At 36.8% G+C, this 24,559-nt stretch overlaps 1 protein-coding gene across 1 annotated transcript in view; it reads right to left on the reverse strand.

Moving 5' to 3' along the window:
- Positions 1–24,559, reverse strand: part of LOC131693369 (SCY1-like protein 2) — a 302,979-nt gene that overhangs the window by 222,096 nt on the left and 56,324 nt on the right. Inside the window, exon 3 of the mRNA XM_058981132.1 lies at positions 16,925–18,030. Coding sequence (XP_058837115.1) covers positions 16,925–17,101 — 177 coding nt within the window. The 5' untranslated portion in view covers positions 17,102–18,030. The remainder of the gene's footprint in view (positions 1–16,924; positions 18,031–24,559) is intronic.

The following is a 24,559-nucleotide window of genomic DNA, read 5'->3' on the forward strand; positions in this document are numbered from 1 at the left end:
AATGAAGATTGTGACTTCCTTCGGGCGATATCTCGGGTCATGTCCAATCATTGTACGATGAATGCGCATCTCCAGCATATTAGGGTCGTAAATTGTGTGCTCTGCGCATGTGGTGTTAGTTATCGTAACATTAAACATGTTATCTGGTCGTACGCCTAGTGTTCTAGCGCCAGATCTCCGTTGAACGAATCTCTTCGATCTCGTTCCAGTCAAGTGACTATCGTTGATCGCTCTATATGTCTCTCATTTACATATTTTTAAACACGTCAGATATCCAAATTTAGTTATCTCTTCTCTTTTTGTTAACTTGCTAACAGCTACCTGGGAATATGATACCAACTGTTCCTAGCGGATCCAAGGAGTCCAGTCGGTAATCCTGTTCATCATGTCCTGACAGTGATCTTCCGTTTGCCAAAAAAGCTGCAAGTTTAATTTCTTTTTTCCCTATCCACCCTCTCTTAACTTTCCCTGATACGGTCTTTGCTGCTGATGTTGGAATTATTCCCTCTTGTGTATGTATTTTGGTTTTCTCATAAACAGCCTCCTAGTGTTTCTCTTTGTTTCAATTTTTAATCAAATAAAAATTTAAAAAATGAAAAATTGTGTATCAAGTCTTTAAAAATATTTCTTACTACATGCTTTAGTATGAATGAAATTGCAATAGTATTTTTGTATATCGTTCTGAACTACTTTTTTATGGTGTGGATGTGTCAAAATATATTCCCCTTAATATAAATATGATAAATAAACTCAAATTTTAAACAAATCCTCATTATTATCCCATATTTTCAAGAAATTTAAATTGTAAATAGAACAAATTCGTATCTGAATAAAAAAGGTGAAATTGTTGGTTAATCTCAGGTTTGGTTTGTTCCAAACTTTCGAGTGGGTAATTTCCCCCTCGGTAATTTTCGAGTGGGTAGTACTACCCATACTACCCACGAGTTCCGCCGGCCCTGATACCAGCAGCAGTGGCGATAATCTAACTCGTTATGCCAGAAGATTAGGCATGGCAATTAAAGACACTTATGAGTGTGGAGATGAGGTCTGTATTATGGAAAGCCTTGCGCAAGTTAGTGAACAATATACTTGTTTTGCCTATTTTTCGCAGATTTGTGGATTGATCAATAGTGTACTATTAGAAGAATCAAATAAATTTGATTACAATTTTTTACTGGAAATTGTTTGAATCGTTTGGTGTAAAAATTATAAAAATCCATCACCAGTTAACAAAACGTCAACGATAACTTTGTCTGCTTTCTTACATTTTCACCACGTTTTTACAATAGTAAGGATCAATAGTATACAGTATCAAAATAAATATTTGTTGTAGGTACTTTATTTTAAATGACGCAAATTCATTAACAATTTACAGTGTTTAAAATTATTCCACATTTTTGTGTCGCGAATCGTATTTCAAATTTCAGTATTACACCTAGCCCCGGCCTCAAACAGTCGAGTGAAGCATTCCCAATGCTAAAACCATCCACTTGAATTAGTTATACAATATACGTGCCTCCTCTTAGCTGTTGTCGAACGAGAAAGTCTTCCTCTTCTGATAAACGGCATCAACCATCAACAAGTCTAGCTTAAGTGGTTGGCAGTTTACAGCACCGACTTTGAAATAACAATGCCATACATAAATACAAACATATACAAACACCCTTGCACATGCACTTATACACAAACTAAAGAAAAGATCCCCTCTGGAGTGTTTGCTGCTGCAGTGCTGTGCCATAAGAAAGGACCTACATATTTTTTTTTATTTTCCAACTCGCACGCTCGATTCGTGCCTTTCCAGATGGTAAACAATGACTGTTGAACGCCGTTTTATTTTCTCTGCGTGCGGTTCTACAAGATTTTCCTTTTCCTACTGAGTATACTTACAGCCTGGGTGCTTTCAACACAGTTTAGACGGATGATGAGAAGTAGTTTTCACAAAGCTGACCAGTGAAAATGAATGATGCATTATTATAGGAGAGTGGTAAACAATATTAGAAACTATACAAACAAAGAAGATTAAAAGACCCAAACGAGGTTACCTACACATGACTATAAAATATTGATTATGTTGCTCTACTTTGCTGTTTTTTACTTGCTGCTGTCTTTTTCTAATCAATTGGTTCATTACGATAGTAGCAAATATGGCTTACTATAAATTTAATAAAAGAGGTCAAATACGTGTTAATTACAGTGCGCACTTATTCCGACTTTTGCGTCTTCTGATCCTTTCAATAGGATAGAGAATGTGATAAAAAACTTCCACTGAGAGTGTTCAAGATGTTGACATTAATTTACGTCGGGATTATGATTATATATAAATATACCGAACAAAGTTGAAATGCTTTTGAAAAGTGTACTAATTTTCGTGAGTACCATCGCATAAATTTTATACCTGTATTTGTTATTTGGCGGTTCTGAGATAAGGTGGTCCGAATAACCATATTTGCTTAATCTGTCGCAATAACGAATGGTCGCTTACGAAAGATAGTGATGATGCCTGTGCCCCCTCAAATTCATTTTGGAGCATTGACCACGCGCTCCATTCCTCAAATTGGGTTAACCGATTGCGGCTACAAATCTTTATTCATTGCTTTAAACCAGCGGTTCTCAACCTTGTTTGCTCCGCGGACCACTCCTTGGGTCATCGCGGATCCCTTAGAAATTATCCTTGGCGGTCGCGGGCCCATACAAAATTACTCTGGGCAGTTGCGGACCCCCACGGCTTAACATCGATTCATATGCTGTCAATATATTATTTTCAGTCTGATACGATAAGAAACTTGAAGTTTCAATATCCGTTCGGAAAAGATTTTCCTCTTCGCGGACCCCCAGCAACGCCTTCACGGCCCCCTAGGGGTCCGCGGACCCCAGATTGAGAATCGCTGCTTTAAACTATTAAGAGTGTCATATATGTCTAGTGGACTGCAAACGAACTTTTCAATATAATGCACACTTTTTTATAAACCATATAATATTAAATCTTGAATATTTTATCGAAAATCGATGCTTCCTGCTTGATCCAATGGCAATAATGCATATTTGTCTCAGTTTCAAATTCAAGGGTACAGCCGGCAAGCTCGTTGGGGCCTTTAAAAACCTTACCGTTGAAATTGGATCCTAAAGCGGTATTTTTTCATCCACTTGATGAAGTGGAAAAAAATATGGCCGCTTCCTCTACACTTCCGATTACAATCTCGATTCACCTGTATTCAAGGCGGATGGTCTCCCTTACCCTAAATGTATGCAATGTCTAATAGCATTTTCATTTTTACCAGGCACATACTAAGGGATTTCCAACAAACCAACATAGTGAGAATTAATCAAGGATTACTTTGATTTTTCGAAATAATTCGGTAATCTAATTGTTTACCGTGGTAATCAAAAATAATCAGACTAATTGTCTTTAATCTTAAAATAACTCGCGTAATCCACCATGGATAAAATGTAATCAGTTGATCATAAAGTAATCGTAAAGTAATTCGCACCTGCGAGACCAATTTTATTTCGATTTTCACCTATTAGCTTCACAAGACATTTTACTTGTGGCTTAATAACACTCGCATATTCTTGAATTTCAGTCGAAACCTGTTTTTCAGAGTACATTAAAATGACTCGAGTGTAATGACTATCGAGGCATAACGATCGTCATTACCGTCTACAAGATACTCTCTCGTGTTCTGTTTAGCAAACTACGCCCGTTGGCTATATCCTTTATCGGCGAATACCAAAGCTGGTGTTTAAAAACTTTTGTTTTTAAATATCGTGGGCAAAAGGGGATTAATGATAAACTGAGCCATATAATGATGTAAATAAGAAACAGAATTTTACCTGCTTTCAAAAATATATTTTGCATTAAATGTTACTGGATCATTCTGACATGTTTTTTCGATTTCGAATCATATTAAATTTTGGCATTTGTCACATAATCATAATCATAAAAATGACTTACGTTTTACCCTCTAATCATTATAATTTTTTATCACTTCTGGTAGGCACGTTACGAAATAATGTCATTTATATTTTTATTCAGTAAAATTACGTTTGAGTTTAGCTAACTTCCGCTCCACAAAACGTTTTAAAATGTTGCATGCATTTGACAAAGCATTTGTGCTCATATTAAAACACGATGTTCGCGTGCATTTTTTATCTATTGACTTATACCAATTAAACTCAACAGAGCGTGTAAAGGCGCTACAACCTAGGCTCATTAGGCAGGACAGGGATAAATACTTCTGTCCCATCTCATCCCAGGAACCTAGGACCATAGGAATAACATTAACCATCTTAACCAAGACACTCCCAACGATTTATCAAATCCCCATCAAATTGAAACGGTCGGTACGGTTGTCCACGTTTCCTCCTTATTCAAGGTTTGAAATAGTTCGTTGCTTAAATTCTTCATTAAATGAATATTTAATTGCCGTATCATTTTGAATCATCTTCACTTTGTACGCTGCATAGTTGGCCTGGAAGCTTTAATGATTGTGTCACATATCATATGTGCAATTTTCCAGGATTCCTACATGTATTGGCTGCGTATGTGTAGACTAGACTAGACTAGACTTATACCAGTTAAATTCTAGGAAACAAATAATCAGTGCATTTTAATTCTTGCTAAACTTATTCCAACCTAAGAGGAGAACGTTTGCACGCTTCATGCTGCTTTTAGTAACTCCCCGTCGAAGAAATCCGCAAAAATTCCGCGGAGTTTTGAAAGCACAAAATACATGGCAACATATTGAATCTCCTAGTTACTTTTGCATTCATCAAGAATCCTGTTTTATTTCAAAATGCAGAGTATTACATCGTTTGCAGATATGTTCAAAATTGTACAGTGAATTTAAATTTTCAAAGTATTATACAGTTTATCAAGATAAGTACACCTCTTGACAATGGTTTGGGAATAAGGCAACAATTAACACAAACGGCTGCACATTAATTGTTGGGTCCTGAAGCAAAGGAAATATTTATTTGAGTTCTTCCGTAGTGATTCATTTTTATATTTAGATTGCTTATTTTAACTGACACGTTTACTTTAACTTGACGGTGTCATTAATTTTATTGTTTTACAATTTAATGTTTTTAAATCTGGGGTGTTACAGCTTCAAATTTTTCTAAATTATTTTTTATGTTAATTCAATGGCCATTCTAAAACTAGGTATATTGATAATATACAAAAGTTATTAATTGAATTTCTTAAGACTTAAGATATTGACTGAGTTTAATTTAGAATATGGGAGGCAATTCGAAACATTTTTGAAGACTTTGAAAACATTTTTGCATTTTTACCTATAAAGATTCCGTGATTTAACAATTAATATTTTTTGGCATTTTGTAGGCGTGTGAAATATTCTTTGGAAAAACATTCACATGGAAAATTTCTTCTTTTGAAATTCATTCACAAGATCGACTTTCACAAAGGGGATTTAGTAGTAGAGATCATATTAGGGTCAGTGAAGAGATAGCGGACAACGATGACAGGGAGAAGATGAACTCAAACTTACACCATTTTGGCACCCGAAAGATCACTTTACTGGCCTTTTTAGGGGCCAGACTTCCAGGCCAATATTAGCACTATATAGCGTTAGATTTTCTGTGAGACTCGTAGTAGAGATCAGACAATGTTAGAAAAAAAAAAGAAATGCTAAATTTTTGATATTTATCCTCAGCACATCCAGAACCCCAAAGAAATCGTTTAGTTGGGATCTGGCACGACAATATTCATCTGATGAGCAGACAACATGCTCGATGTCATGATAATCCGTCGTGGCAAGCTCAAAACCCGTTCTCCAAAATCCAATCGTAGACACTTTTGTGATAATAGAATGTAGCTACCATAAACTGCCCAGAAAAATGATGAATTTTTAAAAACTCAATCGGCCCACCCCTGAGTCGATTTCTAGTCCCACCAGGAGTATTTGCTCCAAATTTTAAGCAAATCGGACAACTCTAGCTACCGGACCAACGTATCTGAAGTTTGTATAGGATATTTCAACAATTTACAAGGAGAAAACCCACTAGCTCGTATTTTTGCCGATAGGTGGCACTATATGCATCGTATTATCACTGTAAGTGAAAATAAGAAAGATAACTTCATTGTCTACGACTTTGTCGAAGACTGCTAGTCAATCCGGCTTTGTTGAAAGAAGTTGTTGGAAACCTGTAGCAACGCCGAAAAACTCGACATCTAAAAGATTCGATCGCAAATCGTTCATGTTTGACTATCGTTCATTTTATGTAAATTCTAGGCGCAAATCTTGAACTATACATGCGTGGAATCAGTTGACGGTAGGTGTTTGATGGCGACGGGTGGGGCATCTATTCAGGAGATTGTATATCAAAATCACTACACTGAGGAGACAATTTTTAGGAGCGATGAACTGGTTATTCAATTGATGAGTACGGTGCATATCATTAGATTGGAATTAATACGAATTAGCATCCAGCCATACATCGAGTAACGATAGGCGATCACACTTTTGCTTTATTATGTCCTGACTTGTTTTTAAATTTATTGTCTCTTCCATAATTTCTATCCCATCATTCGTATTATTCAAGTTTTCGCTTTGCGCTGGGTTCTAGGCCCGCATATAAATAAATTCTCCTGAAAAAGAGCAGAGGGCCTGCTATTGTGTTGTCTAATTAAATGTTCTTCGACAAGGTTCGTCTGCGTGTTCGTACCGCGCGTCATGTTTTGCACTAATTACAAGAAAACGATGCCCTTGTGGGGACATATGTTACTGCTTCTAAAAAATGTTGGAATATGAGATTCCTTGTAAAGACTATCGTTTATTTTTGGAGGCCAGCTCGTGGAAGCGCTGACAAAGCTGTAGAAAACAGCTCCTGGTCTAGGAAATTTGAAATGAAATACGGCGCTTACGCCAGGAACAACAAAAATCCCAAGAGGCTCAACACTTCAACCAGAGATGCATCTTAGTGCAGGACAGGTAGGGTATAGGTTAGCTACCGGGAACGTTATGATTTTGTGGGAACTTCTCCCGGCACTGAGGAGACTTCAATTCTCACGGCACGGGATGGGTTTATGTTCACGATGATAAAAGACATAACTTTCTTCACGATCTTTTCTACAGCATTAAGGAGGTGGCCAACTTTCGAGCAATAATTTATAATTTATCTTCACTTATTTTATAAAACATATCAAGATTTCAGTACCCCTCTAAGATTGGCGCCCTTGGCGGTGGCCAACCTGGGCAAACGCACGCTACGGGCCTGCATGTTGATGCAGCTTCTCTGAAAGCACATTGATAGACATTGAATCAAAAGCCCCTCGATATCCAAAATGATTGATGTGTTTTTTTGCGAGTATATGTCGTTTGAATTTCTGTTGCAATCAACGCAAGAAAGTCGTTTAATAGTTAGTTTTAAAAAACTTGTTGAAGATTGCGTATAAGAAATGATAAACAAACAAAGAACAGTTTTCTATTTATCCGAATCGTCGTTTTGATTTTTTGTCAGTTCACATACATTGTGGTTCTTGTAGTGAAAACAATCTATAAGATCTAGAATGTTTAAATGTTAATAAAATAGCGATGATAAAATAAAATAATCGAATAATCTGAAGTAATTCCAGCAGGAACTCACTTTGATTCCAAGTAATCCACAGTGATCGAGGAATTATAAATTATTAATCGGATTTTCGAAGGAATAATCTTTAAAACCATGAAGTAATCTAGGTAATTTTTTTCGAGAGTGACATGCAATCAACGCTGTTGGAAACCCCTTGCAACATACTATACCGACATAGTGCAAAAAAAAAGAGATTGACTGATTACACCCAAGTTCGAATGAGTGTAGCACCGTCTATACCGGTGTAGCATACTGTCAAAAACGAAAATGCCATAATTTATTCAATCTCGTAACCATTGTTTCGCGTCGTTGACAAATTTGTTCGTCCAAAGCTAAAGTTGATGACAAGTTTGTCATAGCAAAAACCTCCCCTACGTTACGATTTATCAAACGTTCATCAAATGAGATACTAAAAATCTACTGCTTGCCACCAGCCTGCATTCAGCTTATTCCCGGGATACAATGTTGAATATTATATTAAATATTATTTAATTCACACAAATGCGTGAATAAAAGTTGGTGCAAAAAGTATGGACTGTTCCAGCTTCTCGCCTCGCTATACCACTCAACTTCGGGTGGAGACATAAGTACCCACTGGCACTGGTGACGGATTTATTACATCTCCGGCGTATTTCTGTTCGCGAGCGGTTCTGGTCTGGTGCAAGAAAGTGCACGTAGAGTAACTTTCAAACCGGTGCAATATGTGAAAGTTGCATTATGCTTGTGGAACACAAAAACAGAAGGTGCTTTTCAGCGTATTTAAATTTTTATACAGTTAACAAGTCGCCTGTACTTGGCACGGTCGCGCACGACGAGCTGAGGTGACTAATGCGATTTTTCAGTGATGGGTGTTCAGTTGCAACAGTTGATTTATTGACTTATTCTGAATGAAGAATAAGTCGAGCTGCTCGATCGAGCTGCTCGATCGTATGCTTGATCACCTTGCTTGTAGCTAGGAAGCTAGTTTTGCGATCGCTATAGATGATAGCCAGTACTCCCCTCCTAATCATGATGTTTCGAATAGCCATTGTGCAAGAGTCGGTAGTCACCTTTTCTTCGAGTGCCGTTCAAGCAAAACCAGAATCGGGCCGAAATAATCCGCCCCATGTATGTGAACGGACGGCTGAAAGCGGTCGGACGAGAATGTGGAAGATCAACTATCGCTCTCTGGATTGCATGGTGGGTGGCTTTCAAACGAGGAATACGGTAGCGTTGTAGAACTTCGTTGATGATTGTGGAACGGTTTTGGTGGTTGAGACGTTCAATATGATCAGCTGTTTGATGCGAAAGTTACGAGGGAGAATTACGAGTGCAACAAAATCGCATTCGGCAAACGAACAGACTTTTGAACGACCACGGATACGAGCAACTTCAATCTCGTCTAGAAAGGCGCAATGGAACCGTGGATTGTTCTTAATCATCTTCGTACACTCATCTCTTGCAGAGTGATCTGCGGCTAGTACGATGATGTCATCGATATGGACTCCAGAATGCGCTTGACGGAACAAGTAGTTCTCCGCTTTCGCTAGTTCTTGTCTCGTAGAGTGCTGCAGTTGTCAATGTACCAGAAAACGAAAGCCGTGCTATTCAGAAGAGTAGTCCATATAGAGTATTTTTGCGGCCTTATAACAGGATCCATAATTCTGGAATGAATAAGTACATGTGGACATTTCGGTTTGTTGTCGATTTCTCGAAGCTAGGAAATGGAAACCAGACGTGTGCGTTTTGTCCAAGAACTTCTGGTGCCCAGAACCAGCAACTGTACGGCGATTGATTGGAAACACGTGTCCACTGCGTCTGATCCAGCATAACACGTCCTTGGAATCTGTCCAGAAGTACCGCTTGCTAACCTTGATGTACAGTGATGTTATTGCCGTATCTGCCAATCGAACACCGAGTAATGCCGCTTACAGCCCGGACTTCGTGATCGACAGGCATTTCAATGGCGTTACTCTCGTTTCCGCTCCTACCAAATAGCTCTCAATCGTGAGCCCCTCGCGAAATCGAAGATAGACGACCGCAGCGATACCGTTTTCATTCTCATCCACAAAGGTGTGCTTTCTACCTCCGTCTTAACGGTCGTTAACGTTCGGACATCTCGTTACTTACACAGCCACGAACTGTGTGTCTTCTATAGGAGCATTCCAGCCCACTTATGTCCTCCATTCTTCTTGCAGAAGAAGCTTCCAAAACATCAACAGGTGCGTAATCAAACCTAATGTATCGTACACCATTATTAATGTGTGGAGAACTTCGCGTTTAGTCGGTCGCGACCGTCGGAGAGAAGATTTTCATTGTAATGGGTGGATATTTCGAAAGTGAATCGGTCGGTCTCCGAGTACCTTTTCTGTAGTAACTTAGTCATCAATGTTTAGGTTCTTCTCTTTCATGTTTGCCCTGACCGTAGCTTCGATTTTAAAACCCAGCTTGCTGTGAATCTTTTTGACTTCCTAAGCGAGCTTTACTGCGTTTTCCTCTGTAACAGTGCTAACAAGCATATCATCAACATAGTGCTGCTTGATGATTGCAACGACAGCCTATTTATGGTCTTGCTCAAATTGTTTTGCGTTCAGGTTCTTGATGTGTTGTACAGTGCTAGGTGAACAGCATACGCCGAACGTCAACGTAAATACTGAGCTTTTTAGAAGAAGCGCTGACTATGTTGGCCCTCGTCTCTCATCCGCACTTGGTGAAACATCTCCCTGATGTCCCCGCATACTGCCACTCGGAACTCACGGAAACGGATCAGCGCCGACAACAGTGATGATAGCTGATCTGAACCTTTCAGGAGGGCTGAGTTTAAAGAAACTTCACAGACGGTGGCAACTGTGTCCCACACTAGGCGAATCTTGCCCGGCTTATTTGGGTTCACCACAACGAATATAGGGAGGTACCAAATACGCTCACGCTTTTCCTGTAGTTTTTTCGAAGTCAGCTTTCTCACGTAACCCTTTTTGACATGTTCTTGTATCTTCTGCTCAAGAGGCTCGCCTAGTACTGGATCCTTGCTCAAATGGTTTTCGAGACATTTCATCGTTTGAAAGCTATCGCTTCACTGCCCGGAAGTTGAATGTGATCGTGCCTTCAGAGAAGGCTGGGTTCGAAGTGGTTAAGCAGTGGACGGGTTAGGGATTCTAACAATGACTTAGCCCGTTGATCGTCCTGAGAGAGAAGCAGCTTGTTTAGTTTGATGACTCCCATGCTGTCCAGCGTAAAGTAAGATTTCATCAGGGCCGTCTTAAGATTACGCGGGGCCCCTTTAACTGAACAAGTATAAAAAGCTCGAGTATGAGTATGATCAAAAAATGATAAGTGGGATTTAATATATATGGAGAACAAAGGCGATTTCAGATTTCCACAACCAAGTGTCGTTGCTAGCGTCCAAATATTCTCGAAAATCGCTAGATGATCTGAGAAAATCTCTAAAAGTTATGTTTTCCTGACCTATCCGACTGAACGGCCTAACACACTATATGCGGTGGTGGGAATTTAAATTCAGGTGAACTGCGTCCAGTGTAATGGACTGACCAACTACGCTATAGTGTGCTGAGACGGTGTAATCTGTCCTTCATAGTTGCAAGACGTTGTTTGAGGATCATGACTGCATCCATCAAGAAGGAGGAATGTTGGAGTAGAGTGCACAGAAAAAAATATTTTGTAATTTTAAGTTTATTTTCATGCACATATTTGGAGCATGAATATAAATGTAAAATTAAGTTCCACCACAAATACACACGACTTGTCGTGCTTTCTTCAACGAATTTTATTATAATTTTACACGTGGATTGAAAATTACAGTTTCTTTAAACGGAAAACCAATGCACTTCAATGTATTTTTACTCAAATACTGCTGTAAAATGAATGACATTTAATATTACACGAATGAAAGTGTAAAATTGTATGCTGTTTGATGCTCCAATTGATTTTAGCGTAATTTACTATCAAATTTTTGATTCAATCGTTATATGTTTACATTCGTCTTGATTTACACTGCCGTTATAAGCATATTTGTCCCATGTCCTATGGGATTCCCTATATACATGGGACAATTATGCTTAGAGCGGCAGTACATGTCGTTTAAATTTCGTAATTTTTTGGTGTGTGGGTTAAACACACATTATTGTAACGTTGTCTAGAGTGGCAAAAATGTCATCGTACACACTCCAAAATGTGTAACCACAATCGAAGCGCGTTGCTGTTTATAAGTTCTGGGATACTTGATTTAGTTTGCATATGTCCATTTACGTTGTTTCGTTTAGTGTTGTTCTTGATTTAATAGCTTCTTGATGTTCCTGATACGATGAAACTAAACCAGTGGTTTTCGTTCTATGTACCCTTTTTCGAATATTGATCCTTATGATGTACCCTTTTCTGTTTATCTTTATTACCCTCTTTAAAATGATGATACAGCATGACACAGCTTTCGTATCAATGAAAACCATAATTTTCCAATTAAAAACCTGTACCTGAGCGCTCTCAGTAAGCATCTCAATTCTTGACATACTGAAACGATATATAAAGACAAAATTCCGACGGCAATGTTAGGATAACAAGTTTTAATTTATTCCGCGTAATTCACCTTCTACAATAGTCTAATTTACCCCAGGTGGTGAATTCACCCCGGTTGAAAACCACTGAACTAAACAGAGTTCCTACTTCGGAAAAAGCCACAATGTTTTTTTCTATCAATATTGATTGCTCTTTGCTTACAGATGGTCACATTCTGGAATCCTTGAAATCAATCGATTGATCGCCTAAATTCGCACGCATTTTTGCACGAATTGGTGGTGAGGTACATTTTTGTTACATATTCTGACAGACATTTAGTGAATTTATTTGTTCTGACCGGTTTGAGGAGGCGTAGAAAGCGAAGCGGTGCATTTTAATTACAGCATCCCTACTGAAAAAAATTATGTTTGGAAGACAGCTCCGGTGGTTGAGCGGCAAGCCTGAATGTTTCTCAGTGGGTTTGGGTCCGGGTTTATGTGTCCTTATTATTTGTTAAAAGTTAAAATTTTCGCTAAATTCACATTCTATACTGTCCTTTGATCTCACACATAATGTGTTTGTCTTTTTTGCGTAGAATATCGTAAATCAGAAATAATAGTTTTCGTAAAGCAACAAAAAATACCTGAACAGCAAATTGAAATTTAATTTGCGCTTCCGTCCATCTCCATTCAACATGCAACTAGCGGTGCCGTCTGGGCCGGACAGCTCAACAAGTTACTGCCCTCGGGGAACTATCTTTGTTGACAGAGGAGAAACGGGATGACAAACAGACCGACAGGAGATACCACAGTACGGCAGCACAAATTGAGTTTGGTAAAGTTCGCAGCGAATACGAGCTCCAAATTTTCGTACCGTAAATAATCTCGGGAGGGCGAACAGGAAAAAAAACCTTTAACGTAACTTTTGGCTGCGGTTCAAAGCTTCTAGAAAATAAAATTAAAACAAATTAAAGCTGGTAATTTGTTACCCCGGTAGAGAGTTCACACTAATAGTAACATTTAGGAAATGTGCACCCAATGTAGGTACAAAAAGCTATAACCATCCACGGCTCTAACAGGCAGTGCACTGCACTATGGAGTGGCTAGAACAAAAAGTTGGACAACATAGTGAAGTTTTTTAAACTTTTTAATCAAACTATAGTTTTTAAATATTGTTCAATATTCTTTACATATTGTAGCATTGAAACTATAACAAAAAACTTTGATCTAAATTTGTGACGCACGGTCAATAATTATTAAAGAGGAAAACGCATTTTTTTAAATAAGGCAATAGGAAACAGTCTACTGAAAGTAAACAATTCAATCAATGAAGTATTATTATACTAGGAAACGTTGGTAATGACCTATTCTAACTACTTTCTCGATCTATAACTATCGACAAACTATCACCTCCCTCCCTCCTGGAATATAGACTCATCGAGGAATGGAAACGTTACACAGTTTTCTTGAGTATACTTTCGAAAAAAGTTCCTAATGTTTTACCTTTCTTATATAAAGAAAGGCTATGCAATTACTGAAAAAATCGATTTTTCAACCAAGGCCCGGAGGGCCGGGTGTCATATACCATTCGATTCAGTTCGTCGAGATCGGCAAATGTATGTGTGTGTATGTGTGTGTCATTTAAACTCACAATTTTCTCAGAGATTGCTGAACAGATTTTCACAATCATAAAAAGTTGAATTGTTTTGTTATGAAAAATAAAGATATTTGTTTATTTTATGATTCTAGTACTATTCCGCGATTGATAGAGTTAACAAATGGAGCGAAACCAAGATAAAAAGCTGAATGCATACGAAATTATAAGCTATTGTCAGCCCATCGCCGGCGGATACTTATCTGACCGCGTTCGACCGTTCATTTGAGATCAATTTGAAAATTGCAGTTTTTACATTATTTCAATCCTTTTGAAAAAGTGGAGCAGTCATTTACTAATCTTTGAACAAAACATACATACACAATGACGAACAGCACTATTGTGACTGTAATATTGAAAGCATGTATACAAAGCTGTAGTATCTACATATTCAGTCAAAGATCATGTATACTTGCATCCTTTGAAAATACTACTTTTGCTTTGAGAATAATAGCAAAACAAGGTTTGAAATGGTAAACAATCAAATAAGGTAGTTTATGTATTCTCCCCAATACCAAGACAAATTTGTTAGAAAATGGTCTTATAAATTTAACTATAGCCACCAACCACAATGGTTTAATTTAGGTTAGACTTTTGAAGAAATGTTAGAAAAAAACACAATTTTTAATACTGATAGGTGGATTTTTGATGGAAAATATGCTCAACGTTAATTATTTAGGCTTCGCTTGAATTATAAATTCAAAATAATGCATAGAACAGCAGAAAATGATTTTGTCCAGCTTTTTGGCCTGGGTACCCCATAGTGCGCTGGTCAAACTTTTTCCATTTCTCTTCCGAAACTATATTTCAACAATTTAGTCCTTTACGCACTACAGCTTCACACTCTCCGCGATTCGGGAGTCTGATAAGTTGAATTGAAAATTCATAACGAGGGAGGCTATAGCCCGATACTAAACTGTTCCACCATTCAGCGAAGTAGCGTTTGCTGTTTTGCGTTAGCTTGAACTTTTGGCTAAAGTAATGTATATATGTATATATATTTCCATACCATAACTTTTAATTGACTTTGTAATGAAGAAAAATAAAGCGCCACGAGGTTCCGGTAGCTTGGCAAGTTCTTCGTTCAACAAGCTGTTTGTTTTGTTTGAAACTTTCGTGGTATGGCGGGTACTGTGAGTCGATATGTTTCTTTCATTTTCGTCGCGAAACAAAGAGGATACGGCATGGTTTAGCACTTAAATCTGGATGACCCTCTATTCAAGAGTGAATTGTCTAACAAAATATATTCGGTTACTTCTAGCGGAATAGCCCACACAGCTAGATAAAACATCCCACAGCATAGGTTCTTCTAACTTACTTTTGTGTGCTTTTGGATTATAAATTTCTCTCGCAGTTACTATTCTTCTAAGAAACATAACGAAAGATTCGGGCTAGGGACATATTGACACATTTTTCAATATGAGCTAATTTAAAGGCATTTCTTTTCATTAAAACCTAAATGGAAATGAAATGCATCCATTAAAAGTGTGAATGCATTTCATTTCCATTTAGTGTTCACGCAAGACGTGTGACTTTTTGGATTATAGTGTCTAACTAGTGCTAATTTGGGTACTAGTTTAGATACATCGTCTAACTAGACACCCAGTTGGTGCTAGTTACTGACGAATCCGAAACACTAAACCAAAAAAAAACATAATCCATTAAAAGTCTCTTTCGCCACTATCGACGGTTCCGGAAGACACGTCGGGGAAGTATCCAAATTTAAAATAACAGTCACATTGTTTTCTCGGAGAAGGTTAGACCGATTTGACCAAACTTAGTATCAAATGCAAGGTGTTGCATCCTAGCCCAGGAAAATAACGAATTTTTGAAAACCCAATCGGCCCGCCCTTGAGTCGATTTCAAGTTGCACCAGGAGTATTTGTATCAAATTTGAAGCAAATCTGGCAAGTCTAGCTACTGGACCAAAGTGCCACAAGTTTGTATGGGATTTTTAGACAATTTACATGGAGAAAAGCTACTATCTCGCAATTTCTCCGCTAGGTGACACTGTATGCATCGTATTATCGCTGTAAGTGAAAATAAGAAAGATAACTCAATTGTCTACAACTTTATCGAAGACTCTAGTCAATCCGGCTTTGTTAAAAGAAGTTATTAAACATTTAACGAAGTGATGTCTGAGTCAGTGTTGCATGGGGCCTAGCAGTGCATGGTTGTGTATCAGTACTCGAGTCCCGCGAACTATACATTTTTGTGAAATAATGGTATGATTTAGCTGAGTAGTATGTTCAGAAGAATTGTAGTAAATAATACGAGTTATGTTTTGATTAGAAAATTTTAGTTCCACCTGTGACCGCATAGAGGACGCCAAAACTAACTTTTTATAGAAGACAGATAGAGTATCAAGATGTTCGGAAGAAATACTGAAAATGCCTGTTCTATAACTTTGTAGAAGGCACCAAATTTCTATCTCTCTCCGTTGAAAAGTTAGTGTTGGCGCTCTCTATGCGGTAATATGTGAAACTAAAATTGTCTAATCAAAACATGACTCGTGTTATTTACTATAATTCTTCTGAACAGATCGTTGAGCTAAACCTAATGATTATTTCACAAAAATATTTAGTTCGTACGAATCGAGTTCTGATTCAAAACCATGTACTGTTAGGCCCCAAGTAAAACTGGCTCAGACATCACTTCGTTAAAAGTTTAATAACTTCTTTTAGCAAAGCCAGATTGTCTAGCAGTCTTCGACAAAGTTGTAGACAATTAAATTATTTTTCTTATTTTCACTTACAGTTATAATACGATGTATACAGTGCCACCTAGCGGCGAAAATGCGAGGTAGTAGGGTTTCTCCATGTAAATTGTTGAAAAATCTCATGCAAATTTCAGGCACGTTGGTCCGGTAGCTAAACTTGTCCGATTTGTTTCAAATTTGGTGCAAGTACTCCTGCTGGGACTAGGAATCGACTCAGGGGTGGGCCGATAGGAGTCATTTTTTGTCTGTCACTCTATGCAATACCCAACGAACTGAAACTCATTACTAACCTGAACATTTTCAAAATCAAATTAAAGCAAAAGCTTAAAACAAATATAGTTAAGTTAGATATAGATAGTTCCCATGAACGCTAAAATTAACGAAAATTTTTCGAAATGAGCATCCCATCGTCAACGTTCGATTGTGCATTGATACACACTTATCTGTACATTCGGTCAAATTCTTCACACTTACCTTGCCGTCGGTCTTCCGATAGCCCTCGTGGATCTTCCACACCAGTTCCGGCCCGGCACAGGCAATCTGTTTCCCAATCTCAAAGTACTGCGTAATCGGATTGTTGTCGTAGGGGTTAGGCGGCGGAGCGCTGGTGCTGCTGCTTTTGAACTTGGAAAACATGGTCGCGGCCGGCATAACATTTAATTGGAAAAGCGGAATGTTGAAAGGTTTCTCTGTAGAACCGTTCGCCAGAAGAGAAACGTTCTAGATGGAGAATTTTTTCCTAGTTTTAGGACTTGTGGACCCCGCCGGTCCAATATGATAAGCGTTGTGAGTGCTTCGGTACTAGCAAGCAGCTTTCCTTGGTTGTTATGAAAAACCTTTCTATGATATACTTTTCTACCCGCTTTTTTCGAGGACTATATTCCTTCCACGGTTTCAATATGAACCCTTCTTCAAAAGCTTTACTTTCACTGTTTCGTTAAACATCAATTTTCCCACGTTTTCACTGGACACTCACCCAAACGCACCTCTCCTAACGCTACCCGTGCGGCTTGTTTTGATATAATTATTTACTGAACCAAAACTTATCGTTCCTACATCAAAACCCGTGCTGTAATTTGATTCACCGTCCACCCAGTGGAACACAAAAATTGTCACTTTGAGCCTGTCACAGGAGTTGACCGCTTTCGCCTCGTGGTGTTTTTATAAATGGCGTATTTTTTTGTTTATCCACCAGAATACATCGGAGGGACTAAATTGTGTTATTTTTTCCACCATTCGATCTCAGTTGCCGTGGATGGCCGAACGTGCTTAATTAGGGGTATTGTTTCAACCGCCGCCGCTGCTGGCTGGAACGGTGACACTAGGACCGGTGGTTGTACCACACCAAAAGTTGTCCACTATGGTTCTTTTACTACAACCAAATGAGCCACGTTCTAGCGGTTCCACAGTCCACGGTCAAAGCGCTAGCAGTTTCAATCATTTACGGACTCGTGGATTCGTGGGATGGTGCAAAAAAGGTGCGAATGATTAGTCTTTCTCCTCCTGTCACTTTTTTTTTGGTATGATGAAGCAACCGTTCGGATGAATTTGCGACTCACCACGAGAAAAGTTTCTACATGCTGCAAAAAAAGAAAACAGTGAAACGGCATTAGACTTTGACGTTCAACGAATTTTAAAGGGAATTTGCCGGAATTAGTACGGAACAAGGATTATTTTCGGCGGAGTTATTCACCAATTTATATTTTCCAATGGCTGCAAATCTAGACCTTTGCAAAAGGAATTATTACTTTACCTTTTTAGTGATAAAACTATACCGACTTTTAAAATCGTGGTATGAAAGATGTGTATCTATTTTTTGCATAAATATTTGATGAATTTATTCAATATTTATTGAGCTATTTCTGAAAAAATATGTATGTAATATGTAAGTTTACTTTAAAGAGAACATTTTTCTAGAGTTGATATATTTACCCCGAATGAAACGCAACGTTAAATACATCAACGTTAGAAACATGTTGACTTTAAACTGAATGCAACAATGAGCCGTGAGGTAGATGCTGGATGGTAGATGAGTACATCACCAAGTAGTCCACCTAGTAGTGAAATAATAGATTTCTTATTTAACCCATATTCCTATTATACTCGTGGTGCCATCTAAAGCAACAGATTTTTAAATCAAAAATTTCTTGCGAAAATTTGACTTCCTTTGCAAGATTTAAGTTATACTGTTAATAAGGATGAATGGATACAAAATATCCTACAGGGGAACATGGGGAGACTTTACCAAGCGCAAGATTATATTATTGGCTATGACGTGTTCTATTAGAGCCTTACATTTTTTTTCAAAAATATTTTTATACTCGTTTCGGTCCCTTAAGGTGATTTTAAAAGTTTGGAATGCAAAATCCTTTCCTTATAGAAAATATGCTATAATTAACAAAATATGCGTTAAATGATGTAATTTTCTATCAAACTTTATATGGACATATCTACTCTACTAATAAATATTTTTAAAGTACTCTTACAGGGTGTTTGGTTCATTGTTGAGAATCTCTCGGGGGATGATAGAGGATCATATTTCGTCGCTGTTGTGCTATCTTATGACAAACGCCATTTTGGGGAAAATTGAGTTAGGTATGCCACATTACTTGTCTAAAACATCTCTACAAAGTGGCGTTTACAGAATTTTGACATTCTGCTTGCTTACTGAGATATAGCGAGAAACGTGCTGAGAAATTTTTAATTTTTGCTTTAAATGGCTGTGTCTGTGGATTGGCTCAAATTATCTTGATGTATAAGATGTTTTTATATGTAAAACTATATGAGAAACGCAATGGCATAATCATTTTCAAAATAAATATGCACGAATAGCGAGAAAAATGCAATTTTAGTTTTAAACTGGAAATATAACATATTTGGCAACACTGTAACCAAAAATAACTATTTTTTCTAGATTCCCTGACTCATTTCCTTCAAAATGCATATCACTGATTGTTTATAGACTAAATGAAGCCAAAGATATGAATAAACGTTTATAATTGATGTTTTTTCTATGGAAAATTTTCCATCTACGATTATGACACGCCATACAAATTTTATCATCAATACGCACCTATGACACGTGTGAGTGCGACTTTTGTCTACATTTGTAGTAACATGGTAAACTAATCTTCGTAATATTTAAGAGATTAATGGAGAATAGATAGAAGCATCAATTGTCTTCTTTGAATTGTCTACACCATTTATAAGTTTCAAGATATTCAATCTCAAACTTTAAAAATCGTTTTTCTCGAAATGTGCAAAATGGCGCTTGTCATAAGAAAGCACAACAGCGACGATTTGGGGGAAAAATCTTGCTACACATACTATCAAATCACAACCGGTACAGAGTTATTGAACAGTTTCTCTGTTTCACCTGTTTGTCTTTAAATGCTTTTAACTCAAGAAGTGTACCTTGTATTACAAATCTTTTACTTTCATTGGAAAGAGGAGAAAATTTCCTACTGAATAAAGCTCTCATAGCTTTCAGTTAATGGATTTAAGTAACCTTTAAATGATGAAGTATCCAAAAGCTTGCGATTTAAAAAGGTGTTTGTAAGTTTACTCAAAATAAAGAATAATAAACTTAACAATAGGTATCAATTATCTAAATGACGAGTTTCAAAACGATCCAAAATTTATTCTTCAACATGATATTCGTATATCTTCTCCTTTCGTTGAATTTTCATTATTACACTTTTTTATTGTAGAGGTTTTAACCTTAGGGTCATTCACTTCTTTTCGGGTTAGAACAATCTCTATATAAAAATTTCTAACCCTATGTGCGGGGTTGGGAATTGAACCCAGGTGAGCAGCGTACACGAATATTAAACTTTTTCTGTAGTCGACTTGTAAGTGCTTAAAAGACTCTAGCTTAAAAATATGCTTCGTATCCATATTACTAAGCATTCGTTGGAAAGCTGAGAAAAATTCCTACAAAATTATATACAAATACCTTTCAGCTAAGTGTACTAAGTGACGTTTTACCAATAAAGTAGCTTAGAATTAATGTTTTAAGAGGATATTTATAATTTGTCTAATTACACATTAACAAATTTCATCATTGCGATTGTTCATTTCATGCGCCTTGCAATTATTTACAACTTGTTGTTTGACACCATCTCTTTTTATTTCGCTGTAATCTAATAGTAGATACAACATGATGTCGGTCAAATGCAGTGGGTTCAAAATCGACGTCTTTTTTGCATATGCAATGATGATATTAAAACGATTTTGCTTCGAAACGAATAGAGATACTGATACGGGCTCAAAGGAGGAATTGTAGAACTTGCTAAGATACATCATGTTGATCATGAGGTTTGTTATTTACTATTTTGAAGAAAATTGGCAAAACCGCTAATAATACAGTGCACAGTGGCATGGAGTGTGAAAAAAATCCGAAAAATCAATGTCTTATAATTCTTCTGCAAATATGAATTTTATTTTTTTTTCTAAAGTATATAAATACAACTGATAATGCTTATTAATTTTGGCTTTTTTATTATGATGAGTTTTTCGGTTAATCAGTCACAAATTAGACAGCGAAAACAACAATATTGCTTAAAAGCAATATTGCTGTTTTCGCTGTCTAATTTATGGCTCATTAGCCAAAAAACTCCTCATAATAGAAGCTCGACAGTCAAGAAGACATTCATAATGATACACATTTGGCTTTTTTAGGCTGTGAACCATTTGGCGATTTTTTCACTTTTAGTGAAAATTTGCCAGTTCGAATGTTATTATCTCTTGAATGGAAAAAATTAACTGAGAGAGCGAGCCATTTCAAATTTGACATATAGATAGTTATTTAGAATTGACAGCTGCGATGACCACAAGTTGGTAGAGGTGTGAACATTTGTCGATATTTTAAAATTAGTTTTTTTATCGTTTCCATTTTTATCCCTTAATTTTGTATAGAAAAATATTGACAACCTCAATTACACACAGAAAATATTTCCACCTTTTTATTCTGCGTCATGGGCAAAATTTTAACCATCGAACTGTCAAATTTAACTATCGCTCTGTCAATTTTTACCATGCTCCAGAGTAGGGTTATTTTGCAAATAACTTTCAAAGTGTCAGATTTTAACTAAAAGTTAAAAAATTCCACCAAATGGTTCACAGCCTTAACGTCGGGCAGTATATGATACCCGTTCTGATTTAAAAGATCGAAAAGCCGAGAAAAAAAAAACAAATATTTTCTCTAGGTTTGAATAAAATTATCTAAAAATTTTACTGGAATCGGTTGAAAAATCAATTTATTTCGTTGAAGCAAGTAATGTGGAGGATTTTGTCATGTATCCTTTTAACGACCAAGACTTTCAAATGGGTTTACATAAAAATAATCGAAATTACCCTGTGAATATCTCTCTACTGATGGGGTATTGACTAGGTTTTTCAAGCAGAACTACTCTGAACATACGTACGATTGAAAATTCAAAACATTTAACCTAAATTGGCCCCTACAGAGCAGATGACAGCTTTGCTTGGTGAATAAAAAAGCATTAATTTGAAAGGAACACGTACGGTTTAGTCATAAAAATTCCGCTAACTTGAAAGTGAATGGAGGCTTTGAATTTGAGTCATGGTTGGGGTGGATTGAATTGAAAGTTGGCATTTGAAAATGAAAATTTGCATCACTGACAGTACCGTGTAATATACTACGAACAATACAAAGAAATTTGGAGTTTTGTTTACATACTAGATCAAAATACAGAACGTGGCAAATCGGGTATTTGAAAAGTGGATATGCATCAGAATATATAAACAACGGCAAAAATTACAAAGTGCATGGGTAAGCTTTCTATTTCTATTACTAATTAAAATTGTAGCAAACATTCGAAAGTTATCCAGTATCCACTGAATGGCGTATAAGGTTACCATGAAAAATCTAATTTTAAGGGTTATTCCATATAAATTAATCCATAACATGAGAACAAATAACACTAGGTATACAGATGAAGCTATAACTTTACTGAAGACATAAATTCTATCTAAATTACTATGAAAAATACAATTTGTATCGCACTTAAAGGTGAACTATAATCACGGTACCGTGTATTCATGTGGAAGCGTAATCATAGAGGCAACAATTTCTTTGAAAAAACTATGCTTCAAAAGTCAGAGTGTAAGTCTAGAGCGAATTTTCCTAATGCCAATAGAAATTGTACCATCCGTAGTACTGGTGCTTTTATTTAATGCTGCTGACTCATTGCGTAACTGGAGGCAATGGCACTATATTGTTTCTGTGGATAAGCAACAAAGTGCGGTTGGTAAAATTGTTTGCTGGCTTTGCTGTAGTAGAACAAATTTTTGTTTCTATCCTGCACTAGATGATAAGATAGACTGAATACGTAGTAACAAATATTTCATTATCTATTAGGTAAATTCTGCTAAAAGGATTTCTACGCCAAAGGATACCCTCTCGAAAATAGATTCGCATGAAGCTTTTAGTCGACTTTAACACTAATAGAATGGAAGAGGTTTTACGAAGGATTCACTCGTGTGTCTTTTACTTTCAACTCACTCAAATTAGATTTTCTGGTTCTAAAACTGGGTAGCAAGAAATAAAAAAGTAACATTGGTAACACCGCATCTGAACGATTCAGACTCTAATTTAAAGCATTAATGCGATTACTCCAACGTCATAAAACGAGCAGACATTCTATAAACGAATGCAAACAGTGCCGGATGCCACAACCAAAGTACATTAGAGAGATCGTAAATGTAGGCCGCGAACAGAGAAAACACCCACGCGTGTTGGTTACTTTCGTTCCTACTCAGTATTAAAAATGTATGCTAGCTGCTAGGGAGTACCCATTTATTACAACCTAAGCCAACAGCAGTGAAGTGTTCAAGGTACACAAACATGACATACAGCAACCATTATACACCACCCATACTGAACTGGTTGGTGGGGGTGGGGAACAACTCTTCTGACGGGAAATTGTGGGTGTGATCAAATATTCAAACAAATCTGATTGAGAGTGAATGATTTGCTAGCTGCTCCTAGTAAAACGGTGGAATATTTCAGTTCTTATTGTATGCAGCTGTGAGTTCAGCATTGTGCTATGATTTTGTACAAGTCACGAAGAATGAACTATTCTACTGTATGGTTTTGAGTGACACCAGTTGGTGACAGGAGATAAAATCGATTCCAAAAAAAGGTTATATTGCGTTCTGCTTAGAAGATAGCGAATAGACTGCACTCGCAAAAATATGAGTTTTGTCGGCGACATTATTTTCAACGTGACGCAATTTAACAACGCGTAATACTTTAATTAAAAAATAATGTTCGTTTTCATTTTATTTTACGATAATTAAGTGAACATTAGTTCTTTCGGGTGCTTAAAAAAGCCAATATGGTCAAGGTTTCTGTCTGTCACGTTACATTTTTACGCATATTTCATAAGAAAAGTCAGCAAAAACGATAAAATCAGATTCTATCCCAACTGCACATTATTTAGGTGACTATACCGCACATTTTTTCTACACAAAGTTATTTTCTATCATGAATGGTTTTCGTGTTATTTTCATTTTAATACGTCTGTCACGTTACACAATTTTCACAGTGAGTTTGGAGGTTGCTCGACTAAATTGAAAAAGTCTGTTCCATTGGCCCCCAAATTTGCATGAACACAGTTTTAAGTTGAAGCTTGGAAAACAAGGAAGAGTTTCAAAGTTTTCATGAAGAAAAACTTTGTTTTTGATTTTATGGAGTATTCTCAATGGTCTGTCACATTACAACCAGAATCTGTCATATTACAGTTCTATATTTTTATTGAAGCAAGCATATCGAGACAGTCGTGCACAAATCATCCTTGGTCTGGGAACTGAGTATTAACGGGAAAATTCACGGTTATTTTGAAAAACATATTAGTTTTGATGAACAAACGTGAATAACTTATTAAAAGGTCGTAATTTCACGAAGTAATATATTATGTCGAAAAATATCTAAAATAACTTTAAAACATCTGCATTTTGAAGCACAATTTTTCATGAGAATTTTGAATTGAAAAACCATTTTGGAATACATTCTATAACTAAATTATTTAAAGAAAAAAATTAAATTAAAATAAAAAAATTAAAATTTAAAAATCAAAAGAATTT

Source organism: Topomyia yanbarensis, chromosome 3 (assembly GCF_030247195.1).
Source record: "Topomyia yanbarensis strain Yona2022 chromosome 3, ASM3024719v1, whole genome shotgun sequence".
NCBI classification, from domain to species: domain Eukaryota; kingdom Metazoa; phylum Arthropoda; class Insecta; order Diptera; family Culicidae; genus Topomyia; species Topomyia yanbarensis.